The following is a 19,925-nucleotide window of genomic DNA, read 5'->3' on the forward strand; positions in this document are numbered from 1 at the left end:
GAAGACCGTAGTAAACGCAACAGTGCTGAGCGCTTGCGTGTGTTTTGCAGGTGGACGTGTTGGATGTTGGTAAGATGGCTGAAGTGTTTCTGAAAATCTCCTCTGTGTATAAGGACGACGACGCAGAGGTGAAATCAGCCGTGCTGGAGAGTATCGGTGAGATGACGTGAACTCGTGGTTGTTGAATGATCTGAGAGTGACGTTTGACTGATTCTTGTGTGTCTGTGTGTTTCAGATGCAGTGCTGAGTAAAGCTTTCTTTACACCGTCTTTCCAGGGTTTGAGTTTTGTGTCATCGTTACTGGTGATGCTTGGACTGTTGAAGGTAAAATCATTCAGACTGGTAGCTAAAACTGAGCTAGTTTGCGCACAGATTTTACATATATCGTAACGGTAACACTTTATTTTACGGTGTCCGTGATACAGAGTAATTACATAATCAAGTACTTAGTAGTAGATGTTGTAATAACATGTAACTACATGTACTTAACATGTAATTAAGTTATGGAACAGCCTGTACTTACACATTGTAATTACACACATGTAATAGGCAGCTACTGTTACACATATGTAACAAGCCGGGTCAGTTACATATGTGTTACCAACTTGGTACAATGTAATTATATAAGAAAGTACTTAGTACTACACAATGTAACAAAAAGTACTTAAATATGTGACTAAGGCTGCGTTCACACTTAGCGTCTTTTTTCAAACTGCCAGCGTCTGTTTTACATTAGAACCCTATGGAGTAAACCGTTTTTTCAAAAAAGTCCTGAGCGCTTTTTTAAACGCCACCGCCGGCGTCTTTTTCTGCAGCTCAGAGCGTCTTTTAAAGTTGAAAAAAGTTTAACTTTTCTGAAAAGAACGCCCTACGTCAAGCGCCTTTTTGACAGCTGACCAATGACAAGCGAGTAGCGAGACCTGTCGTTTCCATAACAACAAGAAAAATGGACACGGTGCCGGTAGAAAAACTTGTTGTCCTTGTTTCGGAGCACAATGAGCTGTTTGATATGAGTACACAACTCTATCATAATATACACCACAAAGAGGCTGTGTGGGCACAGATTGGACGGATCCTTGGTTATTCAGGTAAGGTTATCATCTACTTCTTGTCGTTAAAATTATCACCTAGCTATTAGCTAGCTATTAGCTAGCATTAATGTTCACACAGCAATAGTTATCAATACCGTAACCAGCTGGTAACAGCAGCTGTCACAACTGTAACCTTTTAGGCGATGCTTGCCGTCGGAAATGGAAGTACTTGAGAGATAAGTACAAGCGCGAAAGGAGAAATGAGAAAGACAGGAGAAGTGGTTCTGAGGGAGGCTTTAAACGGCAATGGAAGTTCATGGGGGTCATGTCGTTCCTGGATCCCCATGTCCAGGATAGGCCGACATCTACAAATTTTGAAACACCAGAAAGCATTTTAAATGCAATGTGTGAAAGTGCAGGAGAAGAGAGTGAGGTAACAAGCTATGTAGTCTGTGATATGTACTAGTGTAAGCCTATTGTAATATAATAATATGCTGATTTGCTGCTCAAAAACCATTTATTATTATTATTATGTAAAAAATAGAATTAGTAGAATCCTGAAGAACAGCATTTATCTGAAATAGAAATCTTTTGTAACATTATAACTGTCTTTATCATCACTTTCGATCAATTTAAAGCATCCTTGCTAAATACAATTTCTATAATCCCCCAAAAATAATATCATATAATTAATTTTATATATATATATATATATATATATATGTATATAGACTCCAAGCTTTTGCATGGTATAGTTTATGCTGTTACAAAAGATTTTAATTTCAGATAAATGCTGATCTTTGGATCTTTCTATTAAAAGAATAATAAAAAATGTTTTTACTGTTTTAAATGTTGATGACAATAATAATAATAAATATAGCTGCAAGCAGCAATCACCGGGGCCAAGCGCAAGCAAGACGACAAGACATGCCAAAGTGGCTGGGAGTGTGAGACCAACTGCAGCTAGGAGCAATTGAAGACATTTAAAGATGAATTGTGGCAAAATGGTTGAAAAATCACATACATTAACTAAAAATATGATTATCACTTTCGACCAATAGGTGGCGCAGTTAGGAAACTGATGTGATGTGGTCAGAGTGAAGTGACAATGACACATGCAAAGTTTGGTGTCAATATGTCAAGGTATTGCAGATATAAAGCCTGAATAGTAATTTTGGCATCATGCCTAAACTTTGCCACTGCGGTATACGAAAACGGTTTTGTCTATCGACACGAAATCTATAACTTTTACTCGGCACGGTCTGGAGATGACACGATCCGATTTTGGTGAAAATCGGACGTTCGGTCTAGGAGGAGTTCGAAAAAGTAGGTTTTAAAAGAAAATAAAGATGGCGGACAGGAAGTTTGACTGACTATGGCAAAATTGGTATCTATGTTTTCAGCATAACCCAAGAAATCTATTAAGATCAGTGTCATTACAATAGGCAAATGTATGCAAAAGTTATTAGCATTTTTGGAAATTTAATTATAACTTTTGACCAAAAGGTGGCGCTGTCTTGAAATCTTTTGAGTACCTTCAAGGCATTGTACTGATGACCCATACTGAGTTTCGTAACGATACGTTCATGCGTTCATAAAATACAGCATTTTAGCACATAATTCAAAATGGCCGACAGCCAAAATGGCCGATATAGGAAAATTGTATATCAGTCAACTCAGTATGACGCCCTGAATCTAACGAGACCACTTTTGTGATTTTTGGACAAACCGTTCAGAAGTTATAAGCAAAAACATAAATTCTTCATATCTCCAGACCAGTAGGTGGCGCTGCGCCGAAACGCAGCATGTAGCCTCAGGTCATGCTTGTGATGACATGTACCAAATTTGGTCTGAATCCGATAAAGCGTTTTGGAGATACAGCCTTACGTCTGTTTTCGCAAGCGCTACGTAAAATTTATTTGCGCGGTATTCGAGAACGGTAATTTGAATCAACTTGAATTCCATAACTTTTGGTCGTCATGGTCTGGAGATGATCTGGTTCAATTTTCGTGAAATTCGGAGCAACGGCCTAGGAGGAGTTCGAAAAAGTAGGTTTTTCGGAAAATTCAAAATGGCGGGAAAACTATTATGACGGAAAATGACGTCATAGGGTGCAGTCGAATCGTCGTGAGCTCAGGAATCAGAGGAAAAATGAATTTTGTTTCTAGCCCTTGTGGTTCAAAAGTTATTAGCATAAACATGAGTGAAACTTTGGACAGCTGGTGGCGCTAGAGGGAATGAGTTGGAGACTCCAAATTTGCTATGGTGATAGTTCAGGCTGTCCTCTATCACTGTGCCAATTTGTATAAGTTTCCCGCAAACGGTTCTATAGGCTGCCATAGACGCCCAGTCGGAAGAAAAAGAAAAAGAAAAAGAAATATAGCTGCAAGCAGCAATCACCGGGGCCAAGCGCAAGCAAGACGACAAGACATGCCAAAGTGGCTGGGAGTGTGAGACCCACTGCAGCAAGGAGCAATTGAAGACATTTAAAGATGAATTTTGGCACAATGGTTGATACATTAACTAAAAATATGATTATCACTTTCGACCAATAGGTGGCGCAGTTACGAAACTGATGTGATGTGGTCAGAGTGAAGTGACAATGACACATACAAAGTTTGGTGTCAATATGTCAAGGCATTGCAGATATAAAGCCTGAATAGTCATTTTGGCATCATGCCTCAACTTTGCCACTGCGGTATACGAAAACGGTTTCGTCTATCGACACGAAATCCATAACTTTTACTCGGCACGGTCTGGAGATGACACGATCCGATTTTGGTGAAAATCGGACGTTCGGTCTAGGAGGAGTTTGAAAAAGTAGGTTTTAAAAGAAAATAAAGATGGCGGACAGGAAGTTTGGCTGACTATGGCAAAATTGGTATCTTTGTTTTCAGCATAACCCAAGGAATCTATTGAGATCAGTGTCATTACTATAGGCAAATTTATTCAAAAGTTATTAGCATTTTTGGAAATTTCATTATAACTTTTGACCAAAAGGTGGCGCTGTCTCATAATCTTTTGAGTACCTTTAGGGCTTTGTACTGATGACCCATACTGAGTTTCGTAACGATACGTTAATGCGTTCATAAAATACAGCATTTTAGCACATAATTCAAAATGGCCGAGAGCCAAAATGGCCGATATGGAAAAATTGGATATCAGTCAACTCAACATGACGCCCTGAATCTAACGAGACCACTTTTGTGATTTTTGGACAAACCGTTCAGAAGTTATAAGCAAAAATAGCCTTTTTTCATATCTCCAGACCAGTAGGTGGCGCTGCGCCGAAACGCAGCATGTAGCCTCAGGTCATGCTTGTGATGACATGTAGGAAGTTTGGTTTGAATACGATTAAGCGATGCGGAGATACAGCCTTATGTCTGTTTTCGCAAGCGCTACGTAAAATTTGTTTGCGCGTTTATCGAAAACGGTTTGACGAATCAACTTGAATTCCATAACTTTTTGTCCCCACAGCCTGAAGATGATCTGGTGCAATTTTGGTGCAAATCGGACAAACCGTCTAGGACGAGTTCGCAAAAGAAGGTTTTTTGGACAATTCAAAATGGCGGCCATATTTTTATGACGGAAAATGACGTCATAGGGTCCAGTCGAATCGTCGTGAGCTCAGGAATCAGAGGAAAAAAGAATTTTGTTGATAGGCCTTACGGTTTAAAAGTTATTAGCATAATATAAGTGAAACTTTGGACAGGTGGTGGCGCTAGAGGGAATGAGTTAGAGACACCAAAATTGGTGCAATTACTGTTGGGAATGTCCTCTATCAGAATGTCAAACCGGAACAACTTTCCCGCATACGCTTCTATGGGCTGCCATAGACGCCCAGTCGGAAGAAGCAGAATAATAATAAATATAGCTGCAAGCAGCAATCACCGGGGCCAAGCGCAAGCAAGACGACAAGACATGCCAAAGTGGCTGGGAGTGTGAGACCCACTGCAGCAAGGAGCAATTAAAGACATTTGAAGATGAATTTGGGCAAAATGGTTGAAAAATCACATACAATAACTAAAAATATGATTATCACTTTCGACCAATAGGTGGCGCAGTTACGAAACTGATGTGATGTGGTCAGAGTGAAGTGACAATGACACATACAAAGTTTGGTGTCAATATGTCAAGGCATTGCAGATATAAAGCCTGAATAGTCATTTTGGCATCATGCCTCAACTTTGCCACTGCGGTATACGAAAACGGTTTCGTCTATCGACACGAAATCCATAACTTTTACTCGGCACGGTCTGGAGATGACACGATCCGATTTTGGTGAAAATCGGACGTTCGGTCTAGGAGGAGTTCGAAAAAGTAGGTTTTAAAAGAAAATAAAGATGGCGGACAGGAAGTTTGGCTGACTATGGCAAAATTGGTATCTATGTTTTCAGCATAACCCAAGGAATCTATTGAGATCAGTGTCATTACTATAGGCAAATTTATTCAAAAGTTATTAGCATTTTTGGAAATTTCATTATAACTTTTGACCAAAAGGTGGCGCTGTCTCATAATCTTTTGAGTACCTTTAGGGCTTTGTACTGATGACCCATACTGAGTTTCGTAACGATACGTTCATGCGTTCATAAAATACAGCATTTTAGCACATAATTCAAAATGGCCGACAGCCAAAATGGCCGATATGGAAAAATTGGATATCAGTCAACTCAACATGACGCCCTGAATCTATCGAGACCACTTTTGTGATTTTTGGACAAACCGTTCAGAAGTTATAAGCAAAAATAGCCTTTTTTCATATCTCCAGACCAGTAGGTGGCGCTGCGCCGAAACGCAGCATGTAGCCTCAGGTCATGCTTGTGATGACATGTAGGAAGTTTGGTTTGAATACGATTAAGCGATGCGGAGATACAGCCTTATGTCTGTTTTCGCAAGCGCTACGTAAAATTTGTTTGCGCGTTTATCGAAAACGGTTTGACGAATCAACTTGAATTCCATAACTTTTTGTCCCCACAGCCTGAAGATGATCTGGTGCAATTTTGGTGCAAATCGGACAAACCGTCTAGGACGAGTTCGCAAAAGAAGGTTTTTTGGACAATTCAAAATGGCGGCCATATTTTTATGACGGAAAATGACGTCATAGGGTCCAGTCGAATCGTCGTGAGCTCAGGAATCAGAGGAAAAAAGAATTTTGTTGATAGGCCTTACGGTTTAAAAGTTATTAGCATAATATAAGTGAAACTTTGGACAGGTGGTGGCGCTAGAGGGAATGAGTTAGAGACACCAAAATTGGTGCAATTACTGTTGGGAATGTCCTCTATCAGAATGTCAAACCGGAACAACTTTCCCGCATACGCTTCTATGGGCTGCCATAGACGCCCAGTCGGAAGAAGCAGAATAATAATAAATATAGCTGCAAGCAGCAATCACCGGGGCCAAGCGCAAGCAAGACGACAAGACATGCCAAAGTGGCTGGGAGTGTGAGACCCACTGCAGCAAGGAGCAATTAAAGACATTTGAAGATGAATTTTGGCAAAATGGTTGAAAAATCACATACAATAACTAAAAATATGATTATCACTTTCGACCAATAGGTGGCGCAGTTACGAAACTGATGTGATGTGGTCAGAGTGAAGTGACAATGACACATACAAAGTTTGGTGTCAATATGTCAAGGCATTGCAGATATAAAGCCTGAATAGTCATTTTGGCATCATGCCTCAACTTTGCCACTGCGGTATACAAAAACGGTTTTGTCTATCGACACGAAATCCATAACTTTTACTCGGCACAGTCTGGAGATGACACGATCCGATTTTGGTGAAAATCGGACGTTCGGTCTAGGAGGAGTTCGAAAAAGTAGGTTTTAAAAGAAAATAAAGATGGCGGACAGGAAGTTTGGCTGACTATGGCAAAATTGGTATCTATGTTTTCAGCATGACCCAAGGAATCTATTGAGATCAGTGTCATTACTATAGGCAAATTTATTCAAAAGTTATTAGCATTTTTGGAAATTTCATTATAACTTTTGACCAAAAGGTGGCGCTGTCTCATAATCTTTTGAGTACCTTTAGGGCTTTGTACTGATGACCCATACTGAGTTTCGTAACGATACGTTCATGCGTTCATAAAATACAGCATTTTAGCACATAATTCAAAATGGCCGACAGCCAAAATGGCCGATATGGAAAAATTGGATATCAGTCAACTCAACATGACGCCCTGAATCTATCGAGACCACTTTTGTGATTTTTGGACAAACCGTTCAGAAGTTATAAGCAAAAATAGCCTTTTTTCATATCTCCAGACCAGTAGGTGGCGCTGCGCCGAAACGCAGCATGTAGCCTCAGGTCATGCTTGTGATGACATGTAGGAAGTTTGGTTTGAATACGATTAAGCGATGCGGAGATACAGCCTTATGTCTGTTTTTGCAAGCGCTACGTAAAATTTGTTTGCGCGTTTATCGAAAACGGTTTGACGAATCAACTTGAATTCCATAACTTTTTGTCCCCACAGCCTGAAGATGATCTGGTGCAATTTTGGTGCAAATCGGACAAACCGTCTAGGACGAGTTCGCAAAAGAAGGTTTTTTGGACAATTCAAAATGGCGGCCATATTTTTATGACGGAAAATGACGTCATAGGGTCCAGTCGAATCGTCGTGAGCTCAGGAATCAGAGGAAAAAAGAATTTTGTTGATAGGCCTTACGGTTTAAAAGTTATTAGCATAATATAAGTGAAACTTTGGACAGGTGGTGGCGCTAGAGGGAATGAGTTAGAGACACCAAAATTGGTGCAATTACTGTTGGGAATGTCCTCTATCAGAATGTCAAACCGGAACAACTTTCCCGCATACGCTTCTATGGGCTGCCATAGACGCCCAGTCGGAAGAAGCAGAATAATAATAATAAATATAGCTGCAAGCAGCAATCACCGGGGCCAAGCGCAAGCAAGACGACAAGACATGCCAAAGTGGCTGGGAGTGTGAGACCCACTGCAGCAAGGAGCAATTAAAGACATTTGAAGATGAATTTGGGCAAAATGGTTGAAAAATCACATACAATAACTAAAAATATGATTATCACTTTCGACCAATAGGTGGCGCAGTTACGAAACTGATGTGATGTGGTCAGAGTGAAGTGACAATGACACATACAAAGTTTGGTGTCAATATGTCAAGGCATTGCAGATATAAAGCCTGAATAGTCATTTTGGCATCATGCCTCAACTTTGCCACTGCGGTATACGAAAACGGTTTCGTCTATCGACACGAAATCCATAACTTTTACTCGGCACGGTCTGGAGATGACACGATCCGATTTTGGTGAAAATCGGACGTTCGGTCTAGGAGGAGTTCGAAAAAGTAGGTTTTAAAAGAAAATAAAGATGGCGGACAGGAAGTTTGGCTGACTATGGCAAAATTGGTATCTATGTTTTCAGCATAACCCAAGGAATCTATTGAGATCAGTGTCATTACTATAGGCAAATTTATTCAAAAGTTATTAGCATTTTTGGAAATTTCATTATAACTTTTGACCAAAAGGTGGCGCTGTCTCATAATCTTTTGAGTACCTTTAGGGCTTTGTACTGATGACCCATACTGAGTTTCGTAACGATACGTTCATGCGTTCATAAAATACAGCATTTTAGCACATAATTCAAAATGGCCGACAGCCAAAATGGCCGATATGGAAAAATTGGATATCAGTCAACTCAACATGACGCCCTGAATCTATCGAGACCACTTTTGTGATTTTTGGACAAACCGTTCAGAAGTTATAAGCAAAAATAGCCTTTTTTCATATCTCCAGACCAGTAGGTGGCGCTGCGCCGAAACGCAGCATGTAGCCTCAGGTCATGCTTGTGATGACATGTAGGAAGTTTGGTTTGAATACGATTAAGCGATGCGGAGATACAGCCTTATGTCTGTTTTCGCAAGCGCTACGTTAAATTTGTTTGCGCGTTTATCGAAAACGGTTTGACGAATCAACTTGAATTCCATAACTTTTTGTCCCCACAGCCTGAAGATGATCTGGTGCAATTTTGGTGCAAATCGGACAAACCGTCTAGGACGAGTTCGCAAAAGAAGGTTTTTTGGACAATTCAAAATGGCGGCCATATTTTTATGACGGAAAATGACGTCATAGGGTCCAGTCGAATCGTCGTGAGCTCAGGAATCAGAGGAAAAAAGAATTTTGTTGATAGGCCTTACGGTTTAAAAGTTATTAGCATAATATAAGTGAAACTTTGGACAGGTGGTGGCGCTAGAGGGAATGAGTTAGAGACACCAAAATTGGTGCAATTACTGTTGGGAATGTCCTCTATCAGAATGTCAAACCGGAACAACTTTCCCGCATACGCTTCTATGGGCTGCCATAGACGCCCAGTCGGAAGAAGCAGAATAATAATAATAAATATAGCTTCAAGCAGCAATCACCGGGGCCAAGCGCAAGCAAGACGACAAGACATGCCAAAGTGGCTGGGAGTGTGAGACCCACTGCAGCAAGGAGCAATTAAAGACATTTGAAGATGAATTTGGGCAAAATGGTTGAAAAATCACATACAATAACTAAAAATATGATTATCACTTTCGACCAATAGGTGGCGCAGTTACGAAACTGATGTGATGTGGTCAGAGTGAAGTGACAATGACACATACAAAGTTTGGTGTCAATATGTCAAGGCATTGCAGATATAAAGCCTGAATAGTCATTTTGGCATCATGCCTCAATTTTGCCACTGCGGTATACGAAAACGGTTTCGTCTATCGACACGAAATCCATAACTTTTACTCGGCACGGTCTGGAGATGACACGATCCGATTTTGGTGAAAATCGGACGTTCGGTCTAGGAGGAGTTCGAAAAAGTAGGTTTTAAAAGAAAATAAAGATGGCGGACAGGAAGTTTGGCTGACTATGGCAAAATTGGTATCTATGTTTTCAGCATAACCCAAGGAATCTATTGAGATCAGTGTCATTACTATAGGCAAATTTATTCAAAAGTTATTAGCATTTTTGGAAATTTTATTATAACTTTTGACCAAAAGGTGGCGCTGTCTCATAATCTTTTGAGTACCTTTAGGGCTTTGTACTGATGACCCATACTGAGTTTCGTAACGATACGTTCATGCGTTCATAAAATACAGCATTTTAGCACATAATTCAAAATGGCCGACAGCCAAAATGGCCGATATGGAAAAATTGGATATCAGTCAACTCAACATGACGCCCTGAATCTATCGAGACCACTTTTGTGATTTTTGGACAAACCGTTCAGAAGTTATAAGCAAAAATAGCCTTTTTTCATATCTCCAGACCAGTAGGTGGCGCTGCGCCGAAACGCAGCATGTAGCCTCAGGTCATGCTTGTGATGACATGTAGGAAGTTTGGTTTGAATACGATTAAGCGATGCGGAGATACAGCCTTATGTCTGTTTTCGCAAGCGCTACGTAAAATTTGTTTGCGCGTTTATCGAAAACGGTTTGACGAATCAACTTGAATTCCATAACTTTTTGTCCCCACAGCCTGAAGATGATCTGGTGCAATTTTGGTGCAAATCGGACAAACCGTCTAGGACGAGTTCGCAAAAGAAGGTTTTTTGGACAATTCAAAATGGCGGCCATATTTTTATGACGGAAAATGACGTCATAGGGTCCAGTCGAATCGTCGTGAGCTCAGGAATCAGAGGAAAAAAGAATTTTGTTGATAGGCCTTACGGTTTAAAAGTTATTAGCATAATATAAGTGAAACTTTGGACAGGTGGTGGCGCTAGAGGGAATGAGTTAGAGACACCAAAATTGGTGCAATTACTGTTGGGAATGTCCTCTATCAGAATGTCAAACCGGAACAACTTTCCCGCATACGCTTCTATGGGCTGCCATAGACGCCCAGTCGGAAGAAGCAGAATAATAATAATAATAATAATAATAATAAGAACCGGAACGAAAACAATAGGTGCCTCCGCACTTTCAGTGCTTGGCCCCTAATAATAAGAACCGGAACGAAAACAATAGGTGCCTCCGCACTTTCAGTGCTTGGCCCCTAACAAGCAGCAATCACCGGGGCCAAGCGCAAGCAAGACGACAAGACATGCCAAAGTGGCTGGGAGTGTGAGACCCACTGCAGCAAGGAGCAATTAAAGACATTTGAAGATGAATTTTGGCAAAATGGTTGAAAAATCACATACAATAACTAAAAATATGATTATCACTTTCGACCAATAGGTGGCGCAGTTACGAAACTGATGTGATGTGGTCAGAGTGAAGTGACAATGACACATACAAAGTTTGGTGTCAATATGTCAAGGCATTGCAGATATAAAGCCTGAATAGTCATTTTGGCATCATGCCTCAACTTTGCCACTGCGGTATACGAAAACGGTTGTGTCTATCGACACGAAATCCATAACTTTTACTCGGCACAGTCTGGAGATGACACGATCCGATTTTGGTGAAAATCGGACGTTCGGTCTAGGAGGAGTTCGAAAAAGTAGGTTTTAAAAGAAAATAAAGATGGCGGACAGGAAGTTTGGCTGACTATGGCAAAATTGGTATCTATGTTTTCAGCATGACCCAAGGAATCTATTGAGATCAGTGTCATTACTATAGGCAAATTTATTCAAAAGTTATTAGCATTTTTGGAAATTTCATTATAACTTTTGACCAAAAGGTGGCGCTGTCTCATAATCTTTTGAGTACCTTTAGGGCTTTGTACTGATGACCCATACTGAGTTTCGTAACGATACGTTCATGCGTTCATAAAATACAGCATTTTAGCACATAATTCAAAATGGCCGACAGCCAAAATGGCCGATATGGAAAAATTGGATATCAGTCAACTCAACATGACGCCCTGAATCTATCGAGACCACTTTTGTGATTTTTGGACAAACCGTTCAGAAGTTATAAGCAAAAATAGCCTTTTTTCATATCTCCAGACCAGTAGGTGGCGCTGCGCCGAAACGCAGCATGTAGCCTCAGGTCATGCTTGTGATGACATGTAGGAAGTTTGGTTTGAATACGATTAAGCGATGCGGAGATACAGCCTTATGTCTGTTTTCGCAAGCGCTACGTAAAATTTGTTTGCGCGTTTATCGAAAACGGTTTGACGAATCAACTTGAATTCCATAACTTTTTGTCCCCACAGCCTGAAGATGATCTGGTGCAATTTTGGTGCAAATCGGACAAACCGTCTAGGACGAGTTCGCAAAAGAAGGTTTTTTGGACAATTCAAAATGGCGGCCATATTTTTATGACGGAAAATGACGTCATAGGGTCCAGTCGAATCGTCGTGAGCTCAGGAATCAGAGGAAAAAAGAATTTTGTTGATAGGCCTTACGGTTTAAAAGTTATTAGCATAATATAAGTGAAACTTTGGACAGGTGGTGGCGCTAGAGGGAATGAGTTAGAGACACCAAAATTGGTGCAATTACTGTTGGGAATGTCCTCTATCAGAATGTCAAACCGGAACAACTTTCCCGCATACGCTTCTATGGGCTGCCATAGACGCCCAGTCGGAAGAAGCAGAATAATAATAATAATAATAATAATAAGAACCGGAACGAAAACAATAGGTGCCTCCGCACTTTCAGTGCTTGGCCCCTAAATATAGCTGCAAGCAGCAATCACCGGGGCCAAGCGCAAGCAAGACGACAAGACATGCCAAAGTGGCTGGGAGTGTGAGACCCACTGCAGCAAGGAGCAATTAAAGACATTTGAAGATGAATTTTGGCAAAATGGTTGAAAAATCACATACAATAACTAAAAATATGATTATCACTTTCGACCAATAGGTGGCGCAGTTACGAAACTGATGTGATGTGGTCAGAGTGAAGTGACAATGACACATACAAAGTTTGGTGTCAATATGTCAAGGCATTGCAGATATAAAGCCTGAATAGTCATTTTGGCATCATGCCTCAACTTTGCCACTGCGGTATACGAAAACGGTTTTGTCTATCGACACGAAATCCATAACTTTTACTCGGCACAGTCTGGAGATGACACGATCCGATTTTGGTGAAAATCGGACGTTCGGTCTAGGAGGAGTTCGAAAAAGTAGGTTTTAAAAGAAAATAAAGATGGCGGACAGGAACTTTGATTGACTATGGCAAAATTGGTATCTATGTTTTCAGCATAACCCAAGGAATCTATTGAGATCAGTGTCATTACTATAGGCAAATTTATTCAAAAGTTATTAGCATTTTTGGAAATTTCATTATAACTTTTGACCAAAAGGTGGCGCTGTCTCATAAATTTTTGAGTACTTTTAGGGCGTTGTACTGATGACCCATACTGAGTTTCGTAACGATACGTTCATGCGTTCATAAAATACAGCATTTTAGCACATAATTCAAAATGGCCGACAGCCAAAATGGCCGATATGGGAAAATTGGATATCAGTCGACTCAGCACGATGCCCTGAATCTAACGAGACCACTTTTGTGATTTTTGGACAAACCGTTCAGAAGTTATAAGCAAAAATATAAATTCTTCATATCTCCGGACCAGTAGGTGGCGCTGCGCCGAAACGCAGCATGTAGCCTCAGGTCATGCTTGTGATGACATGTACCAAATTTGGTCTGAATCCGATAAAGCGTTGTGGAGATACGGCCTTACGTCTGTTTTTGCAAGCGCTACGTAAAATTTATTTGCGCGGTATTCGAGAACGGTAATTCGAATCAACTTGAATTCCATAACTTTTTGTTGTCATGGTCTGGAGTTGATCTGGTTCAATTTTCGTGAAATTCGGAGCAACGGCCTAGGAGGAGTTCGAAAAAGTAGGTTTATTGGAAAATTCAAAATGGCGGGAAAACTATTATGACGGAAAATGACGTCATAGGGTGCAGTCGAATCGTCGTGAGCTCAGGAATCAGAGGAAAAAAGAATTTTGATTCTAGCCCTTACGGTTCAAAAGTTATCAGCATAGACATGAGTGAAACTTTGGACTGTTGGTGGCGCTAGAGGGAATGAGTTGGAGACACCAAAATTGGTGTATTTAATGTTGGGACTGTCCTCTATCAGAATGTCAAATAAAATCAACTTTCCCGCAAGCGGTTCATAGGGCTGCCATAGACTTCAATGGCGGAAGAAACGGAAGAATAATAATAATAAGAACGCCAACAAAAACAATAGGTGCCTCCGCACTTTCAGTGCTTGGCCCCTAAATATAGCTGCAAGCAGCAATCACCGGGGCCAAGCGCAAGCAAGACGACAAGACATGCCAAAGTGGCTGGGAGTGTGAGACCCACTGCAGCAAGGAGCAATTAAAGACATTTGAAGATGAATTTTGGCAAAATGGTTGAAAAATCACATACAATAACTAAAAATATGATTATCACTTTCGACCAATAGGTGGCGCAGTTACGAAACTGATGTGATGTGGTCAGAGTGAAGTGACAATGACACATACAAAGTTTGGTGTCAATATGTCAAGGCATTGCAGATATAAAGCCTGAATAGTCATTTTGGCATCATGCCTCAACTTTGCCACTGCGGTATACGAAAACGGTTTTGTCTATCGACACGAAATCCATAACTTTTACTCGGCACAGTCTGGAGATGACACGATCCGATTTTGGTGAAAATCGGACGTTCGGTCTAGGAGGAGTTCGAAAAAGTAGGTTTTAAAAGAAAATAAAGATGGCGGACAGGAACTTTGATTGACTATGGCAAAATTGGTATCTATGTTTTCAGCATAACCCAAGGAATCTATTGAGATCAGTGTCATTACTATAGGCAAATTTATTCAAAAGTTATTAGCATTTTTGGAAATTTCATTATAACTTTTGACCAAAAGGTGGCGCTGTCTCATAAATTTTTGAGTACTTTTAGGGCGTTGTACTGATGACCCATACTGAGTTTCGTAACGATACGTTCATGCGTTCATAAAATACAGCATTTTAGCACATAATTCAAAATGGCCGACAGCCAAAATGGCCGATATGGGAAAATTGGATATCAGTCGACTCAGCACGATGCCCTGAATCTAACGAGACCACTTTTGTGATTTTTGGACAAACCGTTCAGAAGTTATAAGCAAAAATATAAATTATTCATATCTCCGGACCAGTAGGTGGCGCTGCGCCGAAACGCAGCATGTAGCCTCAGGTCATGCTTGTGATGACATGTACCAAATTTGGTCTGAATCCGATAAAGCGTTGTGGAGATACGGCCTTACGTCTGTTTTTGCAAGCGCTACGTAAAATTTATTTGCGCGGTATTCGAGAACGGTAATTCGAATCAACTTGAATTCCATAACTTTTTGTCGTCATGGTCTGGAGTTGATCTGGTTCAATTTTCGTGAAATTCGGAGCAACGGCCTAGGAGGAGTTCGAAAAAGTAGGTTTTTTGGAAAATTCAAAATGGCGGGAAAACTATTATGACGGAAAATGACGTCATAGGGTGCAATCGAATCGTCGTGAGCTCAGGAATCAGAGGAAAAAAGAATTTTGATTCTAGCCCTTACGGTTCAAAAGTTATCAGCATAGACATGAGTGAAACTTTGGACTGTTGGTGGCGCTAGAGGGAATGAGTTGGAGACACCAAAATTGGTGTATTTAAAGTTGGGACTGTCCTCTATCAGAATGTCAAATAAAATCAACTTTCCCGCAAGCGGTTCATAGGGCTGCCATAGACTTCAATGGCGGAAGAAGAAGAAACGGAAGAATAAATATAGCTGCAAGCAGCAATCACCGGGGCCAAGCGCAAGCAAGACGACAAGACATGCCAAAGTGGCTGGGAGTGTGAGACCCACTGCAGCAAGGAGCAATTGAAGACATTTAAAGATGAATTTTGGCACAATGGTTGATACATTAACTAAAAATATGATTATCACTTTCGACCAATAGGTGGCGCAGTTACGAAACTGATGTGATGTGGTCAGAGTGAAGTGACAATGACACATACAAAGTTTGGTGTCAATATGTCAAGGCATTGCAGATATAAAGCCTGAATAGTCATTTTGGCATCATGCCTCAACTTTGCCACTGCGGTATACGAAAACGGTTTCGTCTATCGACACGAAATCCATAACTTTTACTCGGCACGGTCTGGAGATGACACGATCCGATTTTGGTGAAAATCGGACGTTCGGTCTAGGAGGAGTTCGAAAAAGTAGGTTTTAAAAGAAAATAAAGAAGGCGGACAGGAAGTTTGGCTGACTATGGCAAAATTGGTATCTATGTTTTCAGCATAACCCAAGGAATCTATTGAGACCAGTGTCATTACTATAGGCAAATTTATTCAAAAGTTATTAGCATTTTTGGAAATTTCATTATAACTTTTGACCAAAAGGTGGCGCTGTCTCATAAATTTTTGAGTACCTTTAGGGCGTTGTACTGATAAACCATACTGAGTTTCGTAACGATATGTTCATGCGTTCATAAAATACAGCATTTTAGCACATAATTAAAGATGGCCGACAGCCAAAATGGCCGATATGGGAAAATTGGATATCAGTCAACTCAATATGACGCCCTGAATCTAACGAGACCACTTTTGTGATTTTTGGACAAACCGTTCAGAAGTTATAAGCAAAAACATACATTCTTCATATCTCCGGACCAGTAAGTGGCGCTGCGCCGAAACGCAGCATGTAGCCTCAGGTCATGCTTGTGATGACATGCACCAAATTTGGTCTGAATCCGATAAAGCGTTGTGGAGATACGGCCTTACGTCTGTTTTCGCAAGCGCTACGTAAATTTTATTTGCGCGGTATTCGAGAACGGTAATTCGAATCAACTTGAATTCCATAACTTTTGGTCGTCAAGGTCTGGAGATGATCTGGTTCATTTTTCGTGAAATTCGGAGGAACGGCCTAGGAGGAGTTCGAAAAAGTAGGTTTTTAGGAAAATTCAAAATGGCGGGAAAACTATTATGACGGAAAATGACGTCATAGGGTGCAGTCGAATCGTCATGAGCTCAGGAATCAGAGGAAAAAAGAATTTTGTTTCTAGCCCTTGTGGTTCAAAAGTTATTAGCATAAACATGAGTGAAACTTTGGACAGCTGGTGGCGCTAGAGGGAATGAGTTGGAGACTCCAAATTTGCTATGGTGATAGTTCAGGCTGTCCTCTATCACTGTGCCAATTTTCATAAGTTTCCCGCAAACGGTTCTATAGGCTGCCATAGACGCCCAGTCGGAAGAAAAAGAAAAAGAAAAAGAAAAAGAAGAAATATAGCTGCAAGCAGCAATCACCGGGGCCAAGCGCAAGCAAGACGACAAGACATGCCAAAGTGGCTGGGAGTGTGAGACCCACTGCAGCAAGGAGCAATTAAAGACATTTGAAGATGAATTTTGGCAAAATGGTTGAAAAATCACATACAATAACTAAAAATATGATTATCACTTTCGACCAATAGGTGGCGCAGTTACGAAACTGATGTGATGTGGTCAGAGTGAAGTGACAATGACACATACAAAGTTTGGTGTCAATATGTCAAGGCATTGCAGATATAAAGCCTGAATAGTCATTTTGGCATCATGCCTCAACTTTGCCACTGCGGTATACGAAAACGGTTTCGTCTATCGACACGAAATCCATGACTTTTACTCGGCACAGTCTGGAGATGACACGATCCGATTTTGGTGAAAATCGGACGTTCGGTCTAGGAGGAGTTCGAAAAAGTAGGTTTTAAAAGAAAATAAAGATGGCGGACAGGAACTTTGATTGACTATGGCAAAATTGGTATCTATGTTTTCAGCATAACCCAAGGAATCTATTGAGATCAGTGTCATTACTATAGGCAAATTTATTCAAAAGTTATTAGCATTTTTGGAAATTTCATTATAACTTTTGACCAAAAGGTGGCGCTGTCTCATAAATTTTTGAGTACTTTTAGGGCGTTGTACTGATGACCCATACTGAGTTTCGTAACGATACGTTCATGCGTTCATAAAATACAGCATTTTAGCACATAATTCAAAATGGCCGACAGCCAAAATGGCCGATATGGGAAAATTGGATATCAGTCGACTCAGCACGATGCCCTGAATCTAACGAGACCACTTTTGTGATTTTTGGACAAACCGTTCAGAAGTTATAAGCAAAAATATAAATTCTTCATATCTCCGGACCAGTAGGTGGCGCTGCGCCGAAACGCAGCATGTAGCCTCAGGTCATGCTTGTGATGACATGTACCAAATTTGGTCTGAATCCGATAAAGCGTTGTGGAGATACGGCCTTACGTCTGTTTTTGCAAGCGCTACGTAAAATTTATTTGCGCGGTATTCGAGAACGGTAATTCGAATCAACTTGAATTCCATAACTTTTTGTCGTCATGGTCTGGAGTTGATCTGGTTCAATTTTCGTGAAATTCGGAGCAACGGCCTAGGAGGAGTTTGAAAAAGTAGGTTTTTTGGAAAATTCAAAATGGCGGGAAAACTATTATGACGGAAAATGACGTCATAGGGTGCAATCGAATCGTCGTGAGCTCAGGAATCAGAGGAAAAAAGAATTTTGATTCTAGCCCTTGTGGTTCAAAAGTTATCAGCATAGACATGAGTGAAACTTTGGACTGTTGGTGGCGCTAGAGGGAATGAGTTGGAGACACCAAAATTGGTGTATTTAATGTTGGGACTGTCCTCTATCAGAATGTCAAATAAAATCAACTTTCCCGCAAGCGGTTCATAGGGCTGCCATAGACTTCAATGGCGGAAGAAGAAGAAGAAGAAGAAGAAACGGAAGAATAATAATAATAAGAACGCCAACAAAAACAATAGGTGCCTCCGCACTTTCAGTGCTTGGCCCCTAATAAGAACGGGAACAGATACAATAGGTGCCCGCACCTTCAGTGCTTGGCCCCTAATAATAATAAGAACGCCAACAAAAACAATAGGTGCCTCCGCACTTTCAGTGCTTGGCCCCTAATAATAATAATAATAATAATAATAAATATAGCTGCAAGCAGCAATCACCGGGGCCAAGCGCAAGCAAGACGACAAGTCATGCCAAAGTGGCTGGGAGTGTGAGACCCACTGCAGCAAGGAGCAATTAAAGACATTTGAAGATGAATTTTGGCAAAATGGTTGAAAAATCACATACAATAACTAAAAATATGATTATCACTTTCGACCAATAGGTGGCGCAGTTACGAAACTGATGTGATGTGGTCAGAGTGAAGTGACAATGACACATACAAAGTTTGGTGTCAATATGTCAAGGCATTGCAGATATAAAGCCTGAATAGTCATTTTGGCATCATGCCTCAACTTTGCCACTGCGGTATACGAAAACGGTTTTGTCTATCGACACGAAATCCATAACTTTTACTCGGCACAGTCTGGAGATGACACGATCCGATTTTGGTGAAAATCGGACGTTCGGTCTAGGAGGAGTTCGAAAAAGTAGGTTTTAAAAGTAAATAAAGATGGCGGACAGGAACTTTGATTGACTATGGCAAAATTGGTATCTATGTTTTCAGCATAACCCAAGGAATCTATTGAGATCAGTGTCATTACTATAGGCAAATTTATTCAAAAGTTATTAGCATTTTTGGAAATTTCATTATAACTTTTGACCAAAAGGTGGCGCTGTCTCATAAATTTTTGAGTACTTTTAGGGCGTTGTACTGATGACCCATACTGAGTTTCGTAACGATACGTTCATGCGTTCATAAAATACAGCATTTTAGCACATAATTCAAAATGGCCGACAGCCAAAATGGCCGATATGGGAAAATTGGATATCAGTCGACTCAGCACGATGCCCTGAATCTAACGAGACCACTTTTGTGATTTTTGGACAAACCGTTCAGAAGTTATAAGCAAAAATATAAATTCTTCATATCTCCGGACCAGTAGGTGGCGCTGCGCCGAAACGCAGCATGTAGCCTCAGGTCATGCTTGTGATGACATGTACCAAATTTGGTCTGAATCCGATAAAGCGTTGTGGAGATACGGCCTTACGTCTGTTTTTGCAAGCGCTACGTAAAATTT

At 40.6% G+C, this 19,925-nt stretch overlaps 1 protein-coding gene across 3 annotated transcripts in view; it reads left to right on the forward strand.

Moving 5' to 3' along the window:
* Window positions 1–19,925, forward strand: part of rangap1a (RAN GTPase activating protein 1a) — a 36,639-nt gene that overhangs the window by 11,892 nt on the left and 4,822 nt on the right. For all 3 annotated transcript variants that reach the window (XM_079615852.1, XM_079615854.1, XM_079615853.1), the window contains exons 13-14: window positions 51–156; window positions 236–324. In XM_079615852.1, coding sequence (XP_079471978.1) covers window positions 51–156; window positions 236–324 — 195 coding nt within the window. The remainder of the gene's footprint in view (window positions 1–50; window positions 157–235; window positions 325–19,925) is intronic.

Source organism: Phoxinus phoxinus (genome assembly GCF_949152265.1).
Source record: "Phoxinus phoxinus genome assembly, chromosome: 1".
In the NCBI taxonomy this organism is placed as follows: Eukaryota; Metazoa; Chordata; class Actinopteri; order Cypriniformes; family Leuciscidae; genus Phoxinus; species Phoxinus phoxinus.